At 35.5% G+C, this 17,331-nt stretch overlaps 2 protein-coding genes across 7 annotated transcripts in view; one reads left to right on the top strand and one right to left on the bottom strand.

The window, feature by feature from the left end:
• The window catches only part of Med27 (mediator complex subunit 27), a 146,301-nt gene that overhangs the window by 70,405 nt on the left and 58,565 nt on the right, over window positions 1-17,331 (top strand). Inside the window, exons 7-8 of one of the 2 annotated variants that reach the window (XM_083043279.1) lie at window positions 2,626-2,681; window positions 8,548-8,594. In XM_083043279.1, coding sequence (XP_082899405.1) covers window positions 2,626-2,681; window positions 8,548-8,594 — 103 coding nt within the window. Of the gene's footprint in view, window positions 1-2,625; window positions 2,682-8,547; window positions 8,595-17,331 lie in introns of those variants that run through there. The other variant, XR_014425786.1, reaches the window with a different exon arrangement.
• The window catches only part of LOC145939114 (thyrotroph embryonic factor), a 68,362-nt gene that overhangs the window by 35,049 nt on the left and 15,982 nt on the right, over window positions 1-17,331 (bottom strand). For 3 of the 5 annotated variants that reach the window (XM_083043270.1, XM_083043271.1, XM_083043273.1), the window contains exon 2: window positions 5,267-5,296. The exons of 1 other annotated variant lie outside the window; for it this stretch is intronic. In XM_083043270.1, the coding sequence (XP_082899396.1) occupies window positions 5,267-5,296 (30 nt within the window). Of the gene's footprint in view, window positions 1-5,266; window positions 5,297-11,976; window positions 12,459-17,331 lie in introns of those variants that run through there. One more of the 5 variants, XM_083043274.1, reaches the window with a different exon arrangement.

The following is a 17,331-nucleotide window of genomic DNA, read 5'->3' as shown; positions in this document are numbered from 1 at the left end:
GCGGCCAACGGGATCGAGATCTTCGCCGGTTGATTCCGGCGAGGAACAAGACTCGAGAGAAGCTCGCGCGGTATACGAATCGTGAACCTGGAAGCGGCAGCGCGTTTATTAATTATTACCTTTCGGTAAATACCGTTTGCGGTACTTTCGTTCGCGACCTTTCGCGCACACGCGGATGCAACACGTATACGTGACAGGGACTCGATTGGGATCCTGGCAATAATTTCGCATCCGTTCGACACTTACCACGCACACTCTCCACCGCACGTATACATACGTATTCATTATCGTTCGGATTGATTGCCGGTACGCGAGCGTATAGTCGATAGGTCGATACGAGCCCGGGATGGCTCCCGATATGTGTACACACATATGTATTCGTGCACATCCCACGAAAACTTCCGCGATCGTTTTCCATTTGCATTCGCTTGAATCATTTCTTGCCGGGAGATAAAAAGGTTTGAAATTCCAAACAAGTAGGTACATATTTTTTTTGTTTTTTGAGAAAATATCAAAATTTGGAGATCGTTTTGCGTATTCATATACTTGAGATATATGTAGAATTTTTTACCCATAATTAATTTCACGCGTTGTAGTTTTAAAGTCTCTTTAAACATTTAAATATATATATCTCGGATTCTTCTGTATCTATATGTGAATGTGTGAAAAAAAAGATATACCGAGTATATATCGCAATTGATTCACACACGTGTACGAAAAAAGAGAAGATTCGTCGTTTCAAATATCTTCAAGTAACTGATTAATTCGCGTGATTAATTATCTATTCCAAATAAAAATTGACTCAATTAACCCTATCAATTATTTCGAGACGCATATGGCGCGTTTGAGCAACACTTTATTATTTAGACGGCTTATCATTTATCATTTTATTTGCTAATCTCTCGACACGTGCTTTTGCGCCGAAAGCGCAGCGGCCGCGTTGAAATACACACATAGCTTTTATAATCTTTTTGACATAAACGTTTCGCGATGCCGCGCTAACATCTGCTTGTCAGCTGTTAATTACGCCGAACTTGTTAGATCAAAAAGATGCGCGTATAAGATCCTAACGACATACGACGTCGAAATAGATCGATTTTCGCAGCCGCACGATGTGTATACTCATATTCGATATACATAATAATTTGCTAGAAACAATTGTAATTAGCAACGTACACGGGGCACGTGAAGATATTCATTGACACGCGGACTTTTGATAATTATTATTAATGCGTACATAATTAATTAGCGTTAAGAATATAAATATTATACTGATTGTTTCTTCCGTATAAATTTGCATAAAAAAGTACTTCGATTAAGATACAATGATGTAAGAAGCTCACAATTTTTTAGGTAATCAGAGTAAAAATATTGAGCAAAATACGAAAGCATTCAGATCACTTGAATGAAAGTTGTATCTCGATTAATTATGTATTTAAATAATCATATAATATTTCGAAATTAATCGTATTTTGCAATATAGGGGAGATTGATTTTTATTTGGAAATAGAAAAAAATTATTAAGAATATGTGCTTTCCAATTACATAAGGATATACTTAATTTTTTGTCAAGAAATTATATTTTTACATTTTATTGATTTTCATTGAAAGATTTTCATCTTGTTCTGCAGGATGCAATTATCCGACAGAGTTATTATTCGGGAGTGATCGATACTTAACAATCACGAACTATCTGATTAAAGCGTTAATTTGCTAATTAAATTTTAAAATAATAATATGGTAAAAAATTACAATAGTTATATGTTGTAAATAATATGTTATAATACCTTATTCTCAATTAATATTCTTTGACAGAAATCAGCTGATAACTGTCAAAAATATTAATCGTGTTTAAAGTATTATAACATATTATTTAAAACATTATTTTAATTTTTATAACATTATTATTTTAAAAATTAATTAGCAAATTAACGCTTTAATCAGCTGATTTTTATCAAAAAATATTAATAAAGCGAAAGTTTGCTAATTAAATATTCTAGCTTATATATTTATATTTATATTGTGTATGTTATAATTTGCTAATTAAATTTTAAAATAATAATATAGTAAAAGTTATAAAATAGTAATATGTTGTAAATAATATGTTATAATACATTATTCTCGATTAATATTTTTTTTCTAAAGCTATATCTTTTCGAACGAATCTCCTTCGAGTTTTAATTTATTATTAATATTATATATATAAGTCATGTATATATTATCGCGCGCGCTACTAGAGTGAAGTTGCCGATGTTTGTAGAATAGCGGCCATTACCGAAACGCCGCGAGTATCAGGCAGTTGGAGCTGCGTCCCGTTGTGATTAATTAGTAAGCATAATCGTTAGAAACGATTTCTAACCTTTGTATTGTAATATTTATTAATCGCATATCATAATTTCAACGTTAATATGTAGTCGTAATTGTTCGAAACGCATATTTCGCGAAAAATTCGATACAAAATCTCTTGCCAACATAACCCAACTTAATCTGTTTTCGCGCGCGCGAATGTGTTACGATCCGTGGATATATCTATCGTTAATTCTAGCTTACATATTTATATTGTGTATGTTGTAATGCGAAATAATAAGATTATTCTAATATATGTATGTATTTTATTTGTTACAGGTAGCACATTGCGATACACAGTGCGATTCGTGTCGGGAGTGTCGTGTAAAGTATCGGTGAGTGAAAAATTGTTCATTTTATAATATTTCTATATAGCGGTAATGGGGGTATATATAATATGTTGAAAATATTAAAATAGTAACATATGTTTTAAATAATATGTTATAATATCTTATCCGCGATTAATATTTTTTGACAAAAATCAGCTCTGATAATTGTCAAAAATATTAATCGAATTTAAAATATTATAACATCCCTTTCTAAAAAAGGCACGTTAAGTCGATTCTTGAAGGTATAGGTGCCTCTTTTCCGATGCTGATTAACTGTTTCGATTCGCATTGTGCGTTATATTCGTAGCATCGAGAGGCTGTCATCGCGAGGGTTAGTAGTTTAACAATTTGTTCAAAATAAAATAAAATAATAGAATATAATATGTCTTAAATAATATTTTATAAAACTTTAAACTCAGTTGATATTTTTGACAGTTATCAGCTGATTTCTGTCAAAAAATTTTAATCGCGGATAAGACATTATATAACAATATATTTACAACATATTACTATTTTAATTTTTTACCATATTATTATTTTAAAATTTAATGCCTTTTTTAAAAAAGGATCCGTTATTAAATGCAAATCCGAGAATTCAGAATTTGACGGCAATTATTGCGATGGAAAAATAGGAAGGAAAAACACGACCGCCATGTGATGTGTCGACATGCGATGTTAATCTTTCGCAGAATGAATCCTTTTTAAGATTATGTAATTGTATCTATTGTAAATTTATTTGACTACTTAATATCGAAAATATATGAGAAATTTTAAAATTAAATTTTATTCTCTGAAGATCTTTTGAAATTCAACGTTAAACGCTTTCATACATTTAATATTAATATCAATGTCACGCTTGGATCGGTATAAGACTTCTGTCGCAATTTTTGCATTTCTTTTCCACATGAATCGTAAAGAAATAAAAAAGCCAGATCATTGCTTGTCTTCGGTCGATCCTTGACACGCGAAACTTGAATCCATGCGTCGACCGCATGGGATTATTCTTCGTGTGGCACGCATAGCCACATCTCAGCAACATATCCGGCGACAAAATACGAGACCGCGACGTCGATGACGATTAATGTAGAGAGATCCCGAAGCTTCGATCATAATTAATAAACTAAGAACAGATTTAAGAAAATAACAAATGGATCGGAATATTTTTAAAAAAGAGGGATTTTAGTCACATGAAACATTTTACATTCCTTTAGTTGATACCTTAAAACACAAACACATAACACGCTCGATAACCAATCAATCAACCGGAGAGAAACAATAGAGAGATTATCATTGAAATTGACGAGGTACTTCTATTATGATAGAATAAACGGGAAACGAAGACGTGTACGTATTATAATTACGATTGATTACATCTCGACTCGCGTTGCCATGACACGAACACGTGTTGGCAGAACGCGATTAAAAGTTGTTTAAATCGTAAATGGCAACGAGCACTATAATTATTATAGAATAAGTTATAATTATCGATGCTTGGTTAAAAACGCACTTTTAGGAGAGCTACTAATTACGTCTGTGTATACATACTAGTTAACATTCATTATGTCAAAAACATTACATGAAATTCCTATAATTAAGTAGATAGTATTAATTTTACATAAACCCCTGCACATATTATCAATCAGTCATATTTATGATGTAAAAAGTAAAAAGTAAAAAAAAAAGATAAAAGAGAAACCCGCTTGCTTTATTCGTTCATCCTAGTTTCTCACGTGAAACGTCAAACGTGAATAACGATTCCAATTTTTTTTTTAATAACACACATTACGGTTATCGCGCTAGCATTTTGTTTCTTGAAACGCAATTCGTAAATTACACGAAGGATGAATAATATAAGATTTTAAAGATATTCGGATATACGCGCGAAATTCTTCTCTCTCTATGACTATCGTAACACGAGTGTGAACACGAAGACATGACAGGATGTGACGCATCACAAGGACGGGCCACGCTTCGTATCTATCTGCCTCTTCCCTCCCATCCCATTCGTGTTTCCCGCGAAATATCGCGTACTCGTTAATTCAATGCAACTCCATTGCCTACCTGCATGCTGATAATTTATCGATGTATCCGCCGCTCTGCAGTCAGAGATATCTTCTCGATCTCCGCTGCGAATTTTTTATTTGTTCCGGTCAATTGTGTCTTCTATTTTTTTTTTTTTTTTTTTACTAAGCTTTTCATCATCCACGGATAAAGACGATCTTTCGAAACTTTACGTATATCATTTGCGAAAGTGCAGAAATGAATATCTCATATGTTTGTTGTGTTATCGGAAAAATAATTAAATTTTTATTGTTTTGTATAATGATTTAAAAATAATCGACTACATATCTATCGTTTCTCTTATCCAGTAAAAATTTCTCTACGATCTATACATAAGTAGAGTGAAAGAAGCGTGGACATATAATGCAACTGATAAAACGCATGCAACAAGGAGCGACTCGTCATATATCGTCGTTCTCGATTTTTGGCTAGGGACATACACTTCGTAGCGAGTATCCTTTCGTAGGATCCTTATATATAGGGATGGTACGCAAATAAGAAAAAAAAAATAATCGTCGCTGGTCACTTACCCTTCAGAGAGGATGTTATCATGGGGTCACCTGAAAACGATACAATTATAGTATTGCTATTGAACGTCATTGAAAAATTCGAGATAAAAAGAGAAAAATTGCTAAGCGAGAATTTCTCCCTTTCTATCTTTCTTCCCCTCTCTCTCTCGTTTCATTATACGACATATTATATTATGTACGCGCTTGTGTCGAAGATCACATGGCATCCATGGCGCAACGAATCGCATTCCCCGGAGGTGGAGGCGAAGTAAAACAAAGCCCAATAACGCGAGGAGGGAAGAAGAGCGGACAAAAGGGGGTCCCTTTTCTTTCACGGTAGAGATTGCGTGTCCGCATCTCGCGGTGCACACGTTCCGCACTCTCTCTCTCTTTCTCTTTCTCTATGCGTGCAGCCTCCCACTTGCGCATTATGAGCCGAGAGATAGAGTATCTCCTCGCGGCAGAAACATTTTCCCGGTACTTTTCTGCCGCGCACGGTGATCCCTGTGACCCCTGGGGCCCTGCCCACCCGGGCCCACGCGCCCGCGGGCACGGTCCTGCTCTCGGATTTCTTCGCGCAGCGGATTCCGTCGACCTTAAGGTCGATGGAATATACCCGCGCGCGCTAACGCTATTCTTCTTTGGATTCATTATTTAATATGGAGAATGTGCAGACAGCGACTGAACGTCATGTCGCGTCGTATGTCGCACGTGTCGCGATATTATCCATTCAGGATTATTAATTATTCATTAATACACTGTTCTTTTTTTTCATACCGACAGCCTTAACATATGAGCGTCAAAGACGCGTTACGACGCGAAGGGTGAAAATGCTTTGTACAACCTCGCGATATATAGTTATTTATATTTATCTAGAGTTTTCTTATTATGTTTTTGTCACAGCTGTTAGATGTTATTCTAAAAGAAATGACAGATCGTTCATTAAGTCGTCTCATATCGCATCCATGACTTCAGACCGCGCTCTTAATCGGTAAAAGATTCGTGTTATAAAATTCTGGTGATCAATAATAGTTTGAACTGTGATAATCGAGATGTATACTCGTTATATATATATATATATATATATATATATTTTCGTTTTATTTTCACTCGTTTAACTTTATTCAAATAAACTCTGATCATTAGTTCGAGCCTCTTTGAATTAATACTCGAGTATTTATTTTGCTGTAACAATGTGTCGGATGTAAATAATTAAACTGATGTTATCCGGGAATATCGCGTAGCAGGGATATACTGTTGGACTTGCATAAGAGAATAGGAGAGAGAGAAAACAGTTGTATGTGACCGTTAACCTGGAATAAATTGGAATAATCAAAGCTTTCCGTTTAAAATGTCTAAACACTTCGATCGGGGAGAATCACTATAACAATTGTATTAACCAAATATACATTAACAGGCTTTAATGATCGAACAATCACGCTGAGAGACCTTCGCGATAATATAGACATGTCTCGTTGAGTATAATTATTTAATCATATTTGTTTTTCATACGCATTAATTATATAATTGTACATATAATTATAGATAGAGTATAAACGCGAACAATTGTTCCGCGTTCCATCGCGAAACTAAATTAAATAATTGCAAAATGAAATTTCGAGAAATGTCATTCTTGTTGTTGGATTCCTGCAAAAGAGTTTATCGAAGGGAAACCGCACCGCGGACTATGGACACGTGGAACAACGCGATTTTTCCGCTCGCCTATGGTACCGTGTCGCGGCATCGCAAGTGCGTTTCCGCGCTCAAGGACGTTTGTCCAAGGCGTTCCATCTCGCTGCCGAGGATAATGCAACGTTTCAGGATAACTCGGCGGTCGCGCTGTTTATTTCTAACCGAGACGCTCGGCGCAGAATGCAAACTCCGTCGCGGAATAATCGCTTGTCTTCTCCCCCTCCGTTTTAGCCCCCTGACTCCTCTCTGGTCCCCCTCGCTCTCTCTCTCTCGTTACGCCCCTCATCCGTCTCGCGAATTTGCCTCCCTCAGTATATCTCTTTTTTCCACGAATCTTAGATCCGATATTTTTCTATATAAAATGACGAGATGGAAAACGGCAGAAAATCTCGTGATTCAGCGATTTATACGAATGTGAAAAAAAAATGATTAAAAATCGCACGAGAGAATCTAACGAGCAATCCGTACGATAATTCCACTCCGATTACTACTCGCGAGAAAGAAATTAATTACGGCGATAATGGTCTTGTTTATTATTTGTCATCGCAAATAATTCAGACGGATATATCTTCGCGAACATATGTATATTCTACGAACGTTGGATAATATAAGACTGATTTTTTACTAATCTATTTCAAGATACGAAATTACGAGAAAACACGTAATCTATTCGACGATATATTCACAAGAACGATCCTTAATCATTTGTGATAAATTATATTAAATTTTCTCTCCCTGTTTTTTAAAATTATTTAAATTAAAAAAAATTATTTTTTCTGTTTTTCTTGTTAAACTTTTTAAAAATATGATTTGTATTTAATTTTGTATGAAATATCAAGATATATGCCATATCATATGTAATCAGAAGTATAGTGGATAATTTTCCACAATAAAGCTCTTGAAAAACACAACTAAAACAAATTAAATAAAAAGAAATTAAAGAGTATATTTTTTATTTTAAATAATATATAATATTAAATAATTAACAAAAAATTATTTTTGATGAAATTATTCTACAGAACTCTTAAAGATTAATTTCTAGGTAAATTCACTTTTTTACATGTGATAATATGACATATTAAAATCTATATCTCCTTCATTGATATTTTTCTAATTATGTCTTTATATCCTAATTCTGTTATAATCTTTTTTCAAATTTTTTTATTCTTTTTATTACACTAGAACAACACAAAAATGATATCTTTTAAAAAATAATATAAAGTTTGTTTAAACTCGATTAATATTTTTTCACAGAAATTAGTTGATTAAAGCGTTAATTGCTAATTAAATTTTAAAATAATAATATGTTAAAAAATTAAAATAGTAATATGTTGTAAATAATATGTTATAATATCTTATTCTCGATTAATATTTTTTCACAGAAATCAGCTGATAACTGTCAAAAACATTAATCGAGTTTAAAGTATTATAACATATTATTTAAAACATATTATTATTTTAAAAAATAATTAGCAAATTAACTCTTTAATCAGCTGATTTCTGTCAAAAAATATTAATAAAGCGAAAATTTGCTAATTAAATATTCTAGCTTACATATTTATATTTATATTATGTTATAATGCGAAATAATAAGATTATTTTGTTTTCAGGTCAATGGGTGCTGTGTACTACAACTCCGCTATTGTACTACATATCGGTGAGTGAGAAATTATTTATTTTATAACATTTTTCTTTCTAAGAAAGGCATGTTAATTTTTACGTTTTTTTACGAACGAGTCATCCCTTCGCGCAGCTTCTCGCGCGTGTCCGCCCAATCCCTGTAACACGCATTCGTTACCTACGTATAAAATGCACATACGACAGTATGGAGAAACAATAATAAGTCATGCGCGGCTGGCTAGAAGCGCTGCCGTAATTGCGTCCTCACGGCGGATGGATTTATGTTCCCGCTCGAGGATACGCGCGAATCTCTCTCTTCTCGCGATGTCGCTTCGCTAATCAAGCGATCACTACGTAATTCATCGCTGATTCCTTGCGCGGTAGCATTTTCACTCGGCTTACTATTCCTGTCGTTAAACGTCGTTAGCGTACTGTCTAATTAATCATTTACTCTCGGACATTAACGCGCGTACGATTTTAGCACCTTTCAAGGTATGAAGTGAAGACTAAAATTATCGAAAAAACAAAAATATGATTTTATAATTTTGGAATTTATTATACTTATATTGATTCAATTGCAAACCTCTCATTCATTATTCTATACTTACATTGTTTGTAAAATTTATAAAGACGAAATATGTTTTTTTAATGCTCTATAAAATTTTATGAATTTATAGAGATCATGTATTATAATCGAGATAGTCAATTAATTTATTTACCTTATTTCGAAATTTGAGTAATTTTACAGAAGTAATTTTACAGAAAGTAATGCAGACTATGCAATCCGCGTTTGTGAAAGTTATTCTCTCATTCGTCTTAAAACTGATCGGACGAGGGGCGATTTGAATAACAGAGTAATATAAAAGTGAGCATTGCGCGCGAAAAGAACGATATGGTAAAAAGAATGCCGTTCATGGAAATTGCACACGATTATATACAATTTCCATGTTATGTCGCTCCGTATGATGGACGTTGTTGTTTATTTCGATATCGAGATTACCTCTCAAATTTCCATGGGACAGAAAATAACGCCGTGAACGTAACAGCGAGTTACATTTGCAATCGCTTTTCTCGAATAAACATGATCATCGTCCCGATACATCCCCCTGCACTTTCTGGACAATTCTTTTCAACAACAAACTGAAAACGAATACATACAATCATTATATAATTGAATTTCAAAACAAGTAAATTTGAAAGATTGAAAAAATTGTAGCTGAGGAGGATCTACAAGTATATAATAATTGATGAAGCTCGATTATCATAATTACTCAAGATATACCATAGAAAATAATTTTATCTAATAAATTTTTAAATTTTTTTAAAAATTATATATTTATAGAACAAGAGAAGAGGTGAGAAATTATTAGCTTCAGGACAACTATTATGTATCAATTCTCGGAATTTAAATTTAATGCCATTGTAATAAACACGCGAATAACATGCGGAACAATTGGAATTCCGACACCTCGCGAACGAAACTCAATTTCCGATCGGAATAGGAAATATTACATAATAACTCCCCAGGCCACGATAAGTAGTTATCCGCTCCTGAATCGAAGAGATGAAATAAATCATGAGATGTGAAAAAAAATTTGTTTCGTTAGATAGACGGCCAACGAATTAATAAATATTTATGCGAGACTGTCATGAATAAATAACGCGCTCACCTAGGTACGAAAAGTGCAATAGACGCGTGGCTAATACTAACAAATAAGTATAATTATAGTGCGCGCAATTTTAATGATGTCATTGGAATGCGTCATCTCTACGCAGAATCACATTATAACGCTGCTATTCTAAGATTCCGTTTTGCTATCCATATATCAAACTTTACACCATTAATTTCTTATCTCCGACCATTTTTTTTTTTTTGCGTGACAAGCGCTTAAGATATTGAAAGTAAAGTTTTAATTGAGGCAGTTAAGAGTATTTATTGTATATATAATCAGTTTCACAGATTTACAAGTGATTCATTTAAATAATTTGTCGTAAAAATAACAAGTTATTAAATTTTAATATAAACTATAAGTAAATCGTAATATCGGCTCTATTGCGCGAAGAAGTAATTATAAATGGCTTTAAAAATATTTACTTCTCTGCATTTTTTAAGTTAGCATGTCAATTTATTTCTCTAACGTATTTTTTGGTTAAACAAATCCGCAATGCGAGACAGACCCGCGATACAGCCGTTTAGATGGAAGCAACAGATTCCCATGAATAATTCAGCGGACTATTTACCGATGGTTGCGTGGGCGACTATCTTCTCCCCTTGCCTTCCTTCGCGAGAGTTTCCGCGACAGGGCAATCCCTTTCGTCGCGAAACGCATTACGCAATAACGCGTTTCCGGAAAAATTGCCTTCGACATCTTCGCCATTCCGACGCCCCGGCGTCGCGCGAAGATGAAAATTCTTAATCCGCGAATCTGTTTGTCATTTACGACTTATGTTAACGAAGAAAGAATATGTGAAAGTGCCTGACACGAAAATTCGCCTTTTTTCCATTGTTATATTTTGCTGCCTAGAGGCAGTAAAATCTGTAATTTTATTGCCATCGCAAAGGTATAATTGGTGTCGCTGACATAAATGTTCCGTTCTTCTCTTCCGCGTTTATTATACAAAAGTAAAAGTTAATTGATAGAATGTACAACGTGAAACGTATTTTCGTATCGTTTGATTAACGTTTTTCCCACTTGCAGCTATAGAGTTTTTTATTATTTTAATCGCTCGCTCTGTATCTCGTCTTCAAAAAATTGAAGTAGAGAGCAATCAACGCCGGATACAGGATTGTCAGTGACAATATGCGTAAATATTATTTTCATTTGAGTCAAATTAAATCTTTCAGCCGTCTGAGAGTATAGATTTGAGCAGATCCTGCATCTTTTTTACAATACTTGATAATCTTCGATAAAAGATATCATAAAAAAAAACTAGCGACGAAGAAACGCAAGCCTCCTGGGCATAACCAGAGTATATATAAGGGAATGGAATTATAATCAACATAATATTTTTAAGATATGTGTGCGAAGGGGGGACAGGCTGATGGGGGTATATTAACCCTTTCGATAGGATCGATCCATTTGATGATTGACGTTGCGTGACTATCGACTACTTATATAATTTCGCGTCCGTCTCCGGGGAGAATTCTTCCCGGAGCACGGCGAGAAGGATAATTTGGAATATCCAGGAGCCAAGGTCAGGATTGTCGGGAATGTAATCAGCTTCCACGACGTAGGATCAGATCGATACCTCGTGAAAGATATTTTAATTAATCGTTAGCATTTTTATAGGACGCATATAGCGTAATATCATATAATATCACGAAACGATAAATTGCTGAATTTTATCTAATTTTCGATTACAAAGCGAATCGATATCGCTCGTATCAAGACACTGACGCGCGGGTGCGATTTAAATACCTGGTCCATCATAAGACACTACTCTCCTCTGTCCGGTTTGGCCTCTAATAGGGTGAAGATGCTGCTGTTGGTCGAGGGGCGACGGCTGGGGGGTTTGCAGCTGCAAATGATGCTGCTGCGAAGACGGGTAGTGGGTAGTAGAAGCGTTTACGGCGGCGGATGCGCTTCCCGGTAGCTCCTGATACTGGCTGCCACCCTGGTACTGACGGGGATGATGTGGATGATGATGATGGGGGTGTGGATGCGAGTACGGCGGGCACCAGGTGTAACACTGTTGCCAGGAGGAGGCTGCGTCCGCACCGGCCATCTTCTCGTTCTCTTCGTATTCCATTCGCGTCCAGTCGCAGGAATCCATTCTGGATTCGACAGTACTTTTTCTTCTCTTCTTGACGAGTGTAGGGCGTATATTGGACGCGAACAATTATCAAAGTTCAACACCTTACAATTATTCAAAGCTAAATACCAAATACCATATCGGCCTTTGATTTTTAGTCAAAAATTGTCCGTTATTTTATTTCATGTTATCATCTCAAGTCCCACGTCAATATTCATTAATTTTAATGCAATGACGTTATTAGATAATGGAATACTTTTTTATCGATAAACAAATCACATCATCTATCTTTACTGTGATTACACTGGTCAACATTTTTCGACTTTTTTTATGTCACAAAAGGAATGACAGGGGTTTTCGATAGAATTTTTCCCGTAGATTACGAATATGGAATACAAAATGTTCCATCACATCACGTTTTTGAGAAAAACGGGGTCAAAGTGTCAAAAAAATCCGTTTTTGGCACTTTTTGAACCTCTGTCACAAAGAAACGGGACGTGATAGAATACTTTCTGTGGGCTGAAATTAAAGTTTGAACCTTAATGTTATAAAACAAAAAAACATGTGACAATACTGTGAAGTTGTGTAGCACAGGTTTTTTGACTGGCCGCGGGCCAATTTTGATCTCGTAAGTAAGTAGTCCTAATATGCTTGTTGACTATTGTTGGACACTTGAAAGAGATTTTGCTGAAGCAAAATACTCCAGAAAATCATAAAATTATAGCCCCGTAATTAAATTATGGGTCTCATCATAAAATGATTTCTCTCGCCTCTCACTACTCGGGGTGCTTTATTAAGTAAATAAAAAAAATTTATCGAATAAACAAACTAATTTAAGGCTATAATTTTATGATTTTCTGGAGTATTTTGCTTCAGGAAAGTCTTTTAAGTGTCCAACAGTAGTCAGTCAGCACACTAGGACTCTACTTACTTACAAGATTAAAATTGGCGCGCGCCCGGTCAAAAAACCTGTGCTACACAACTTCACAGTATTGTCACATGTTTTTTTGTTTCGTAACATTAAAGTTTAAGGTTCAAGCTTTAATTTCAGCCCACAGAAAGTATTCTATCACATCCCGTTTCTTTGTGACAGAGGTTCAAAAAGTGCCAAAAACGGGTTTATTGACACTTTGACCCCATTTTTCTCAAAAACGTGACGTGATGGAACATTTTGCATTTCAGATTCGTAATCTACGGGAAAAATCCTATCAAAATCACCTGTCATTCCTTTTGTGACAAAATTAGTGTTGACCAGTGTTATTTATTTATCGTGTATTAATTGTTGTAAAAAATTAATGTTAATTTTCGATACACACTTTCGTGTCGCGAAATAATTTATTGATTATAATGTGACACAATTGGTTTTTATCGTAGTTGCAGTTTTTGTGTTCACGATTTATATTCTCTTATATTTTTCAGTCAAATTAATAGATATATTATATTTGCTTTTTCCAGTTCTTTCTCATTCGGCAAATTGTCGAACTAACCATACGAGTTAACAAGTGCGTAAAAGCGGATTAAAGAAGCTTTCTCATTCATATAAATAGTTATATATTCTTTCAAATCCTCCGTAATAGTCCATCCGATCACGCGAAAATAGCAGAATATTGTTTAAATTTAGTTATTTCTCTAACTTTTGTTTGTTTGATGAAATACATGAAAAAAATAAAAAACGAAGTTTTATATATGTATACATATATATATTTTTTATAATTTTATCTCAATTGTAGCATAGATATAGAATCTATTTGACACAATATCTTTTTGTTTGGTGAAAAAATAGAAATGAAAAGCTCGAAAGCCGACAAACCACAAAAAAACTCAATATAAAAAAATTATAAATTTTTACTAGCTTTAGATATTATAAATATTCATAATAGAAAATAGAAAATCACGATCACACAAGGAAGAAGTGCCACATTCCGCCGTAATTGTCGATTATCCCCGTGAAAGAAAGCCTTCGCACTGCGTCGCGATCGATCTCGGATTCGATGATCCGCGGATTAAAGTCGTCGCTTTACTGCACTCGAACCCGGAAGCTAGATTCTTCGATGTGACGTCGTTTAAATCTACCGATTGTCACTCTCGCATCGTGGCCCGAATCGAGAACGCAATCGCGATCACGAAGAATTTTAGACGGATGCGCCATGGTGTCGCGATCTCTCTCGTATAATTTAGGCCGAATAATTACGCGGTTGATCGTTCGTGGTTTCGGATCTACTCTCGGAACGATGAGATTCTTTGTTAGCGGCGTCGACTCGCGAAAATCGCCGATGCAATTTTGCATGCACACAGAGCCTGAGGAGACTCGACGATGACTGAGACGAGCGGAAGCTTCTCCTCTTGCCTTGGAACGAAAGAGGGTTGAAAGCACGAGGCGGCCGATATCGGGGGATGCGCCCGGGTCCACGTGCATCGGGAGAGGCACGTTCCTCGATCACGTGTTCGCCCGCAATCCCACTCGGGTATATTTCTCTTTGAAGCGCGCTTCGGTGTTAATTCCGTATTGGATTGAATATACAGGTGAACATCGAGCGTGCCAAAATATAACGGGTTGTTTCCCTCATTTAGGGCACAACTATATATATTAATAAATAGCAATACTCGCTTGAAATCGTAATCGTGGTGACCAGTGACAGTTGTCAACATCTGCATTTATTAATAATAAATGCACACAAATTAATAATATATTATATATAATATTTTACATGTATATTTTAATGATTTGTGTATAAATGTAGATGTTGACAACTGTCACTGATCATCGCGATTACAAATCAATTATATACATATATCTTTGAGATATAGGATACATACATACATTATATGTTTGAGATTACTAAAAAAATAATTTTTTCGAAGGCTGAAGTTTTTTCTTATATATACTGTATAGTATCAATAAGTTTGAAACATTTAAAATTTCGTAAAGAAAATTTATAAAAAATACTTTCGATGAGTGATCTTGAGAAAAAAAGTCATAAGAATAGCGCGGTCATTGATAGCCATTCAGGTTCGAAGTCGATATAACAAATCGAATTACATACGCGCAGATATACAGAAAACTGCGCGCATATTTCCATTGACGTAAAAGCGGTGCACCGCTGTATAACGCACCTACATATATGTATATCGGAACCGATGATCCGCGCATGAAATTACTTTGATATACGGCAGTTTATCGCCGGACATGTTAGGTTGTCGCAGGTCAGGTCATTTCAGGTCAACGTACTCGTACGTATGTATATATATTCCCGGTCTCTGGAATTTCCTCTCGCCCAGTACTCTCTTCTTATTCTTTTCGTAATTGCATTTGCATCGTCCGCGCGATGCACATATAATGATCAAAACTGATAACAATACTCATCACAATCAGTATCAGTGAATATTAGATAGTCAAAAACTCGTACGAATGTTTAAAAGAGTGTGACGAGATCTCTTAATCAATTCACAGGCAATCCTTTATTAATAATAGATAACTCTTGAGTTAGAAATAATTAATGTTATGTTTTTTAGAATTAAACATACCTTTATCCTTCAGATAGAAAGATACACGTGCTTTTTACACGTAAATATAATATTATTTTAAAGATTAATCATCGAGATGTTTAATATTGAAAGAAAGCTGCATCATCAGAGAGATGTCATATTTTTTCTTTTATTCGTTTAAAACATCAATTAAATCAGACTTTGTATTTCACGTGTTGACATTTATCTTATATTAAATATAGCTGTTCTCTTTTCTGAATTTTTTATTAATTTCACACGAAAATCGTGTACAATGTTATGGACTCCAGGATGAAATTTAGCGCTTAATATGGTTCACGAATATCCGATAATTGTTGTATTATTAACTGTCTAATCCGTTAGGTTTTATGAGCGTTCTTCTTTTCTCCCGACACGATCTGTCAACTGCAGCATTGCCGAACGATCTATGGACGTCAGCCGCATATCCCTTTGTATTTTCCGGTCGAATGACGATCGTATTTCGATGACGTCGATACTCCAGACGTTGAGATCGGCGTGCGATTCTGACTCTGTCGTGCGTGATACCGCGTTTGTTTCTCCTCCGTTCGATGATTGAGCGAATGAATCGTATAGGCCGTCGTCTGCTACGCGACAGATAAAAGCTTCCTCTTTTTTTTTTTTTTTTTTCACTGTCGCGAGATGGGATGATTAAAATATGAATTGTTCCGACGATTCCCTATAGCCCGTCTGAATCATCGCTACACATGAAATAATCAACGATACCGAATACAAAAAATTATAAACTGTTTAATTCCCCGATATTTAAAGAGAAATTAGAGTTTTAATAAAATGTGGCCGCCCGCGTGCGATCGGTTAAAATTATAAAATTAACTAACTTTAAACCGTTTCTCAGAAGATAATATGATTCGTATAGAAATTGCTTCTCGCGCATTTGGCTACTGATAAGACTTGGATATCGCGACGGAAATAATGTCATGTAAAATTCATGCGAAGAATCGAGAACGAATGCGGCATAATATCGAAGATTTCCGTTCTTTGTTTCGCTCCGCTAATAATTGCGCAACGGTTTTCTGAAATAGTGCGACCAGCAGTAAGCTAAGAAGAGCAATCTTCTCTTTCGCTGTCACCTCTTTTTCCCCTCCCGCCGCCCTTCTTCCTTTTCTCCCGCATAGGGCTTTTTCCGCTTCGCATTTAACGATCCCTCCACCTTGTCGCGCCACCCGCGAATCCACCCTCTCGGCAGAAACCCCATCGTGATAGCTGCCGCCGACACTCACGTGTTGCGCCACGTGAATCGCGCTGCATCAAACGGCGCACGTGGGCGCCCGTTTCCGATACACACCGAGTCTTTCCGCGCCTGCATCCCGGGTTTCTTTCGAGGTATACGGTCACGTTCCATTTATATCGCATTTCCAGTTTTCAAAAGTCCGGAGATAGACTTTGTTCTCTCGTGAAAAAAAAATAAAATTACCGTCTTGACGCGCTGCAGAAAAACTCGGAAAGAGGATACCACCGTCCGCGAAATTACCGAGGCG

The sequence above is a fragment of the Prenolepis imparis genome, unplaced genomic scaffold (assembly GCF_030444845.1).
Source record: "Prenolepis imparis isolate NDT839.2.m4 unplaced genomic scaffold, iyPreImpa1.0 SCAF_7, whole genome shotgun sequence".
In the NCBI taxonomy this organism is placed as follows: domain Eukaryota; kingdom Metazoa; phylum Arthropoda; class Insecta; order Hymenoptera; family Formicidae; genus Prenolepis; species Prenolepis imparis.
Note: the sequence above shows the minus strand (reverse complement) of the source record. Positions and strands in the feature narration are given on the sequence as shown.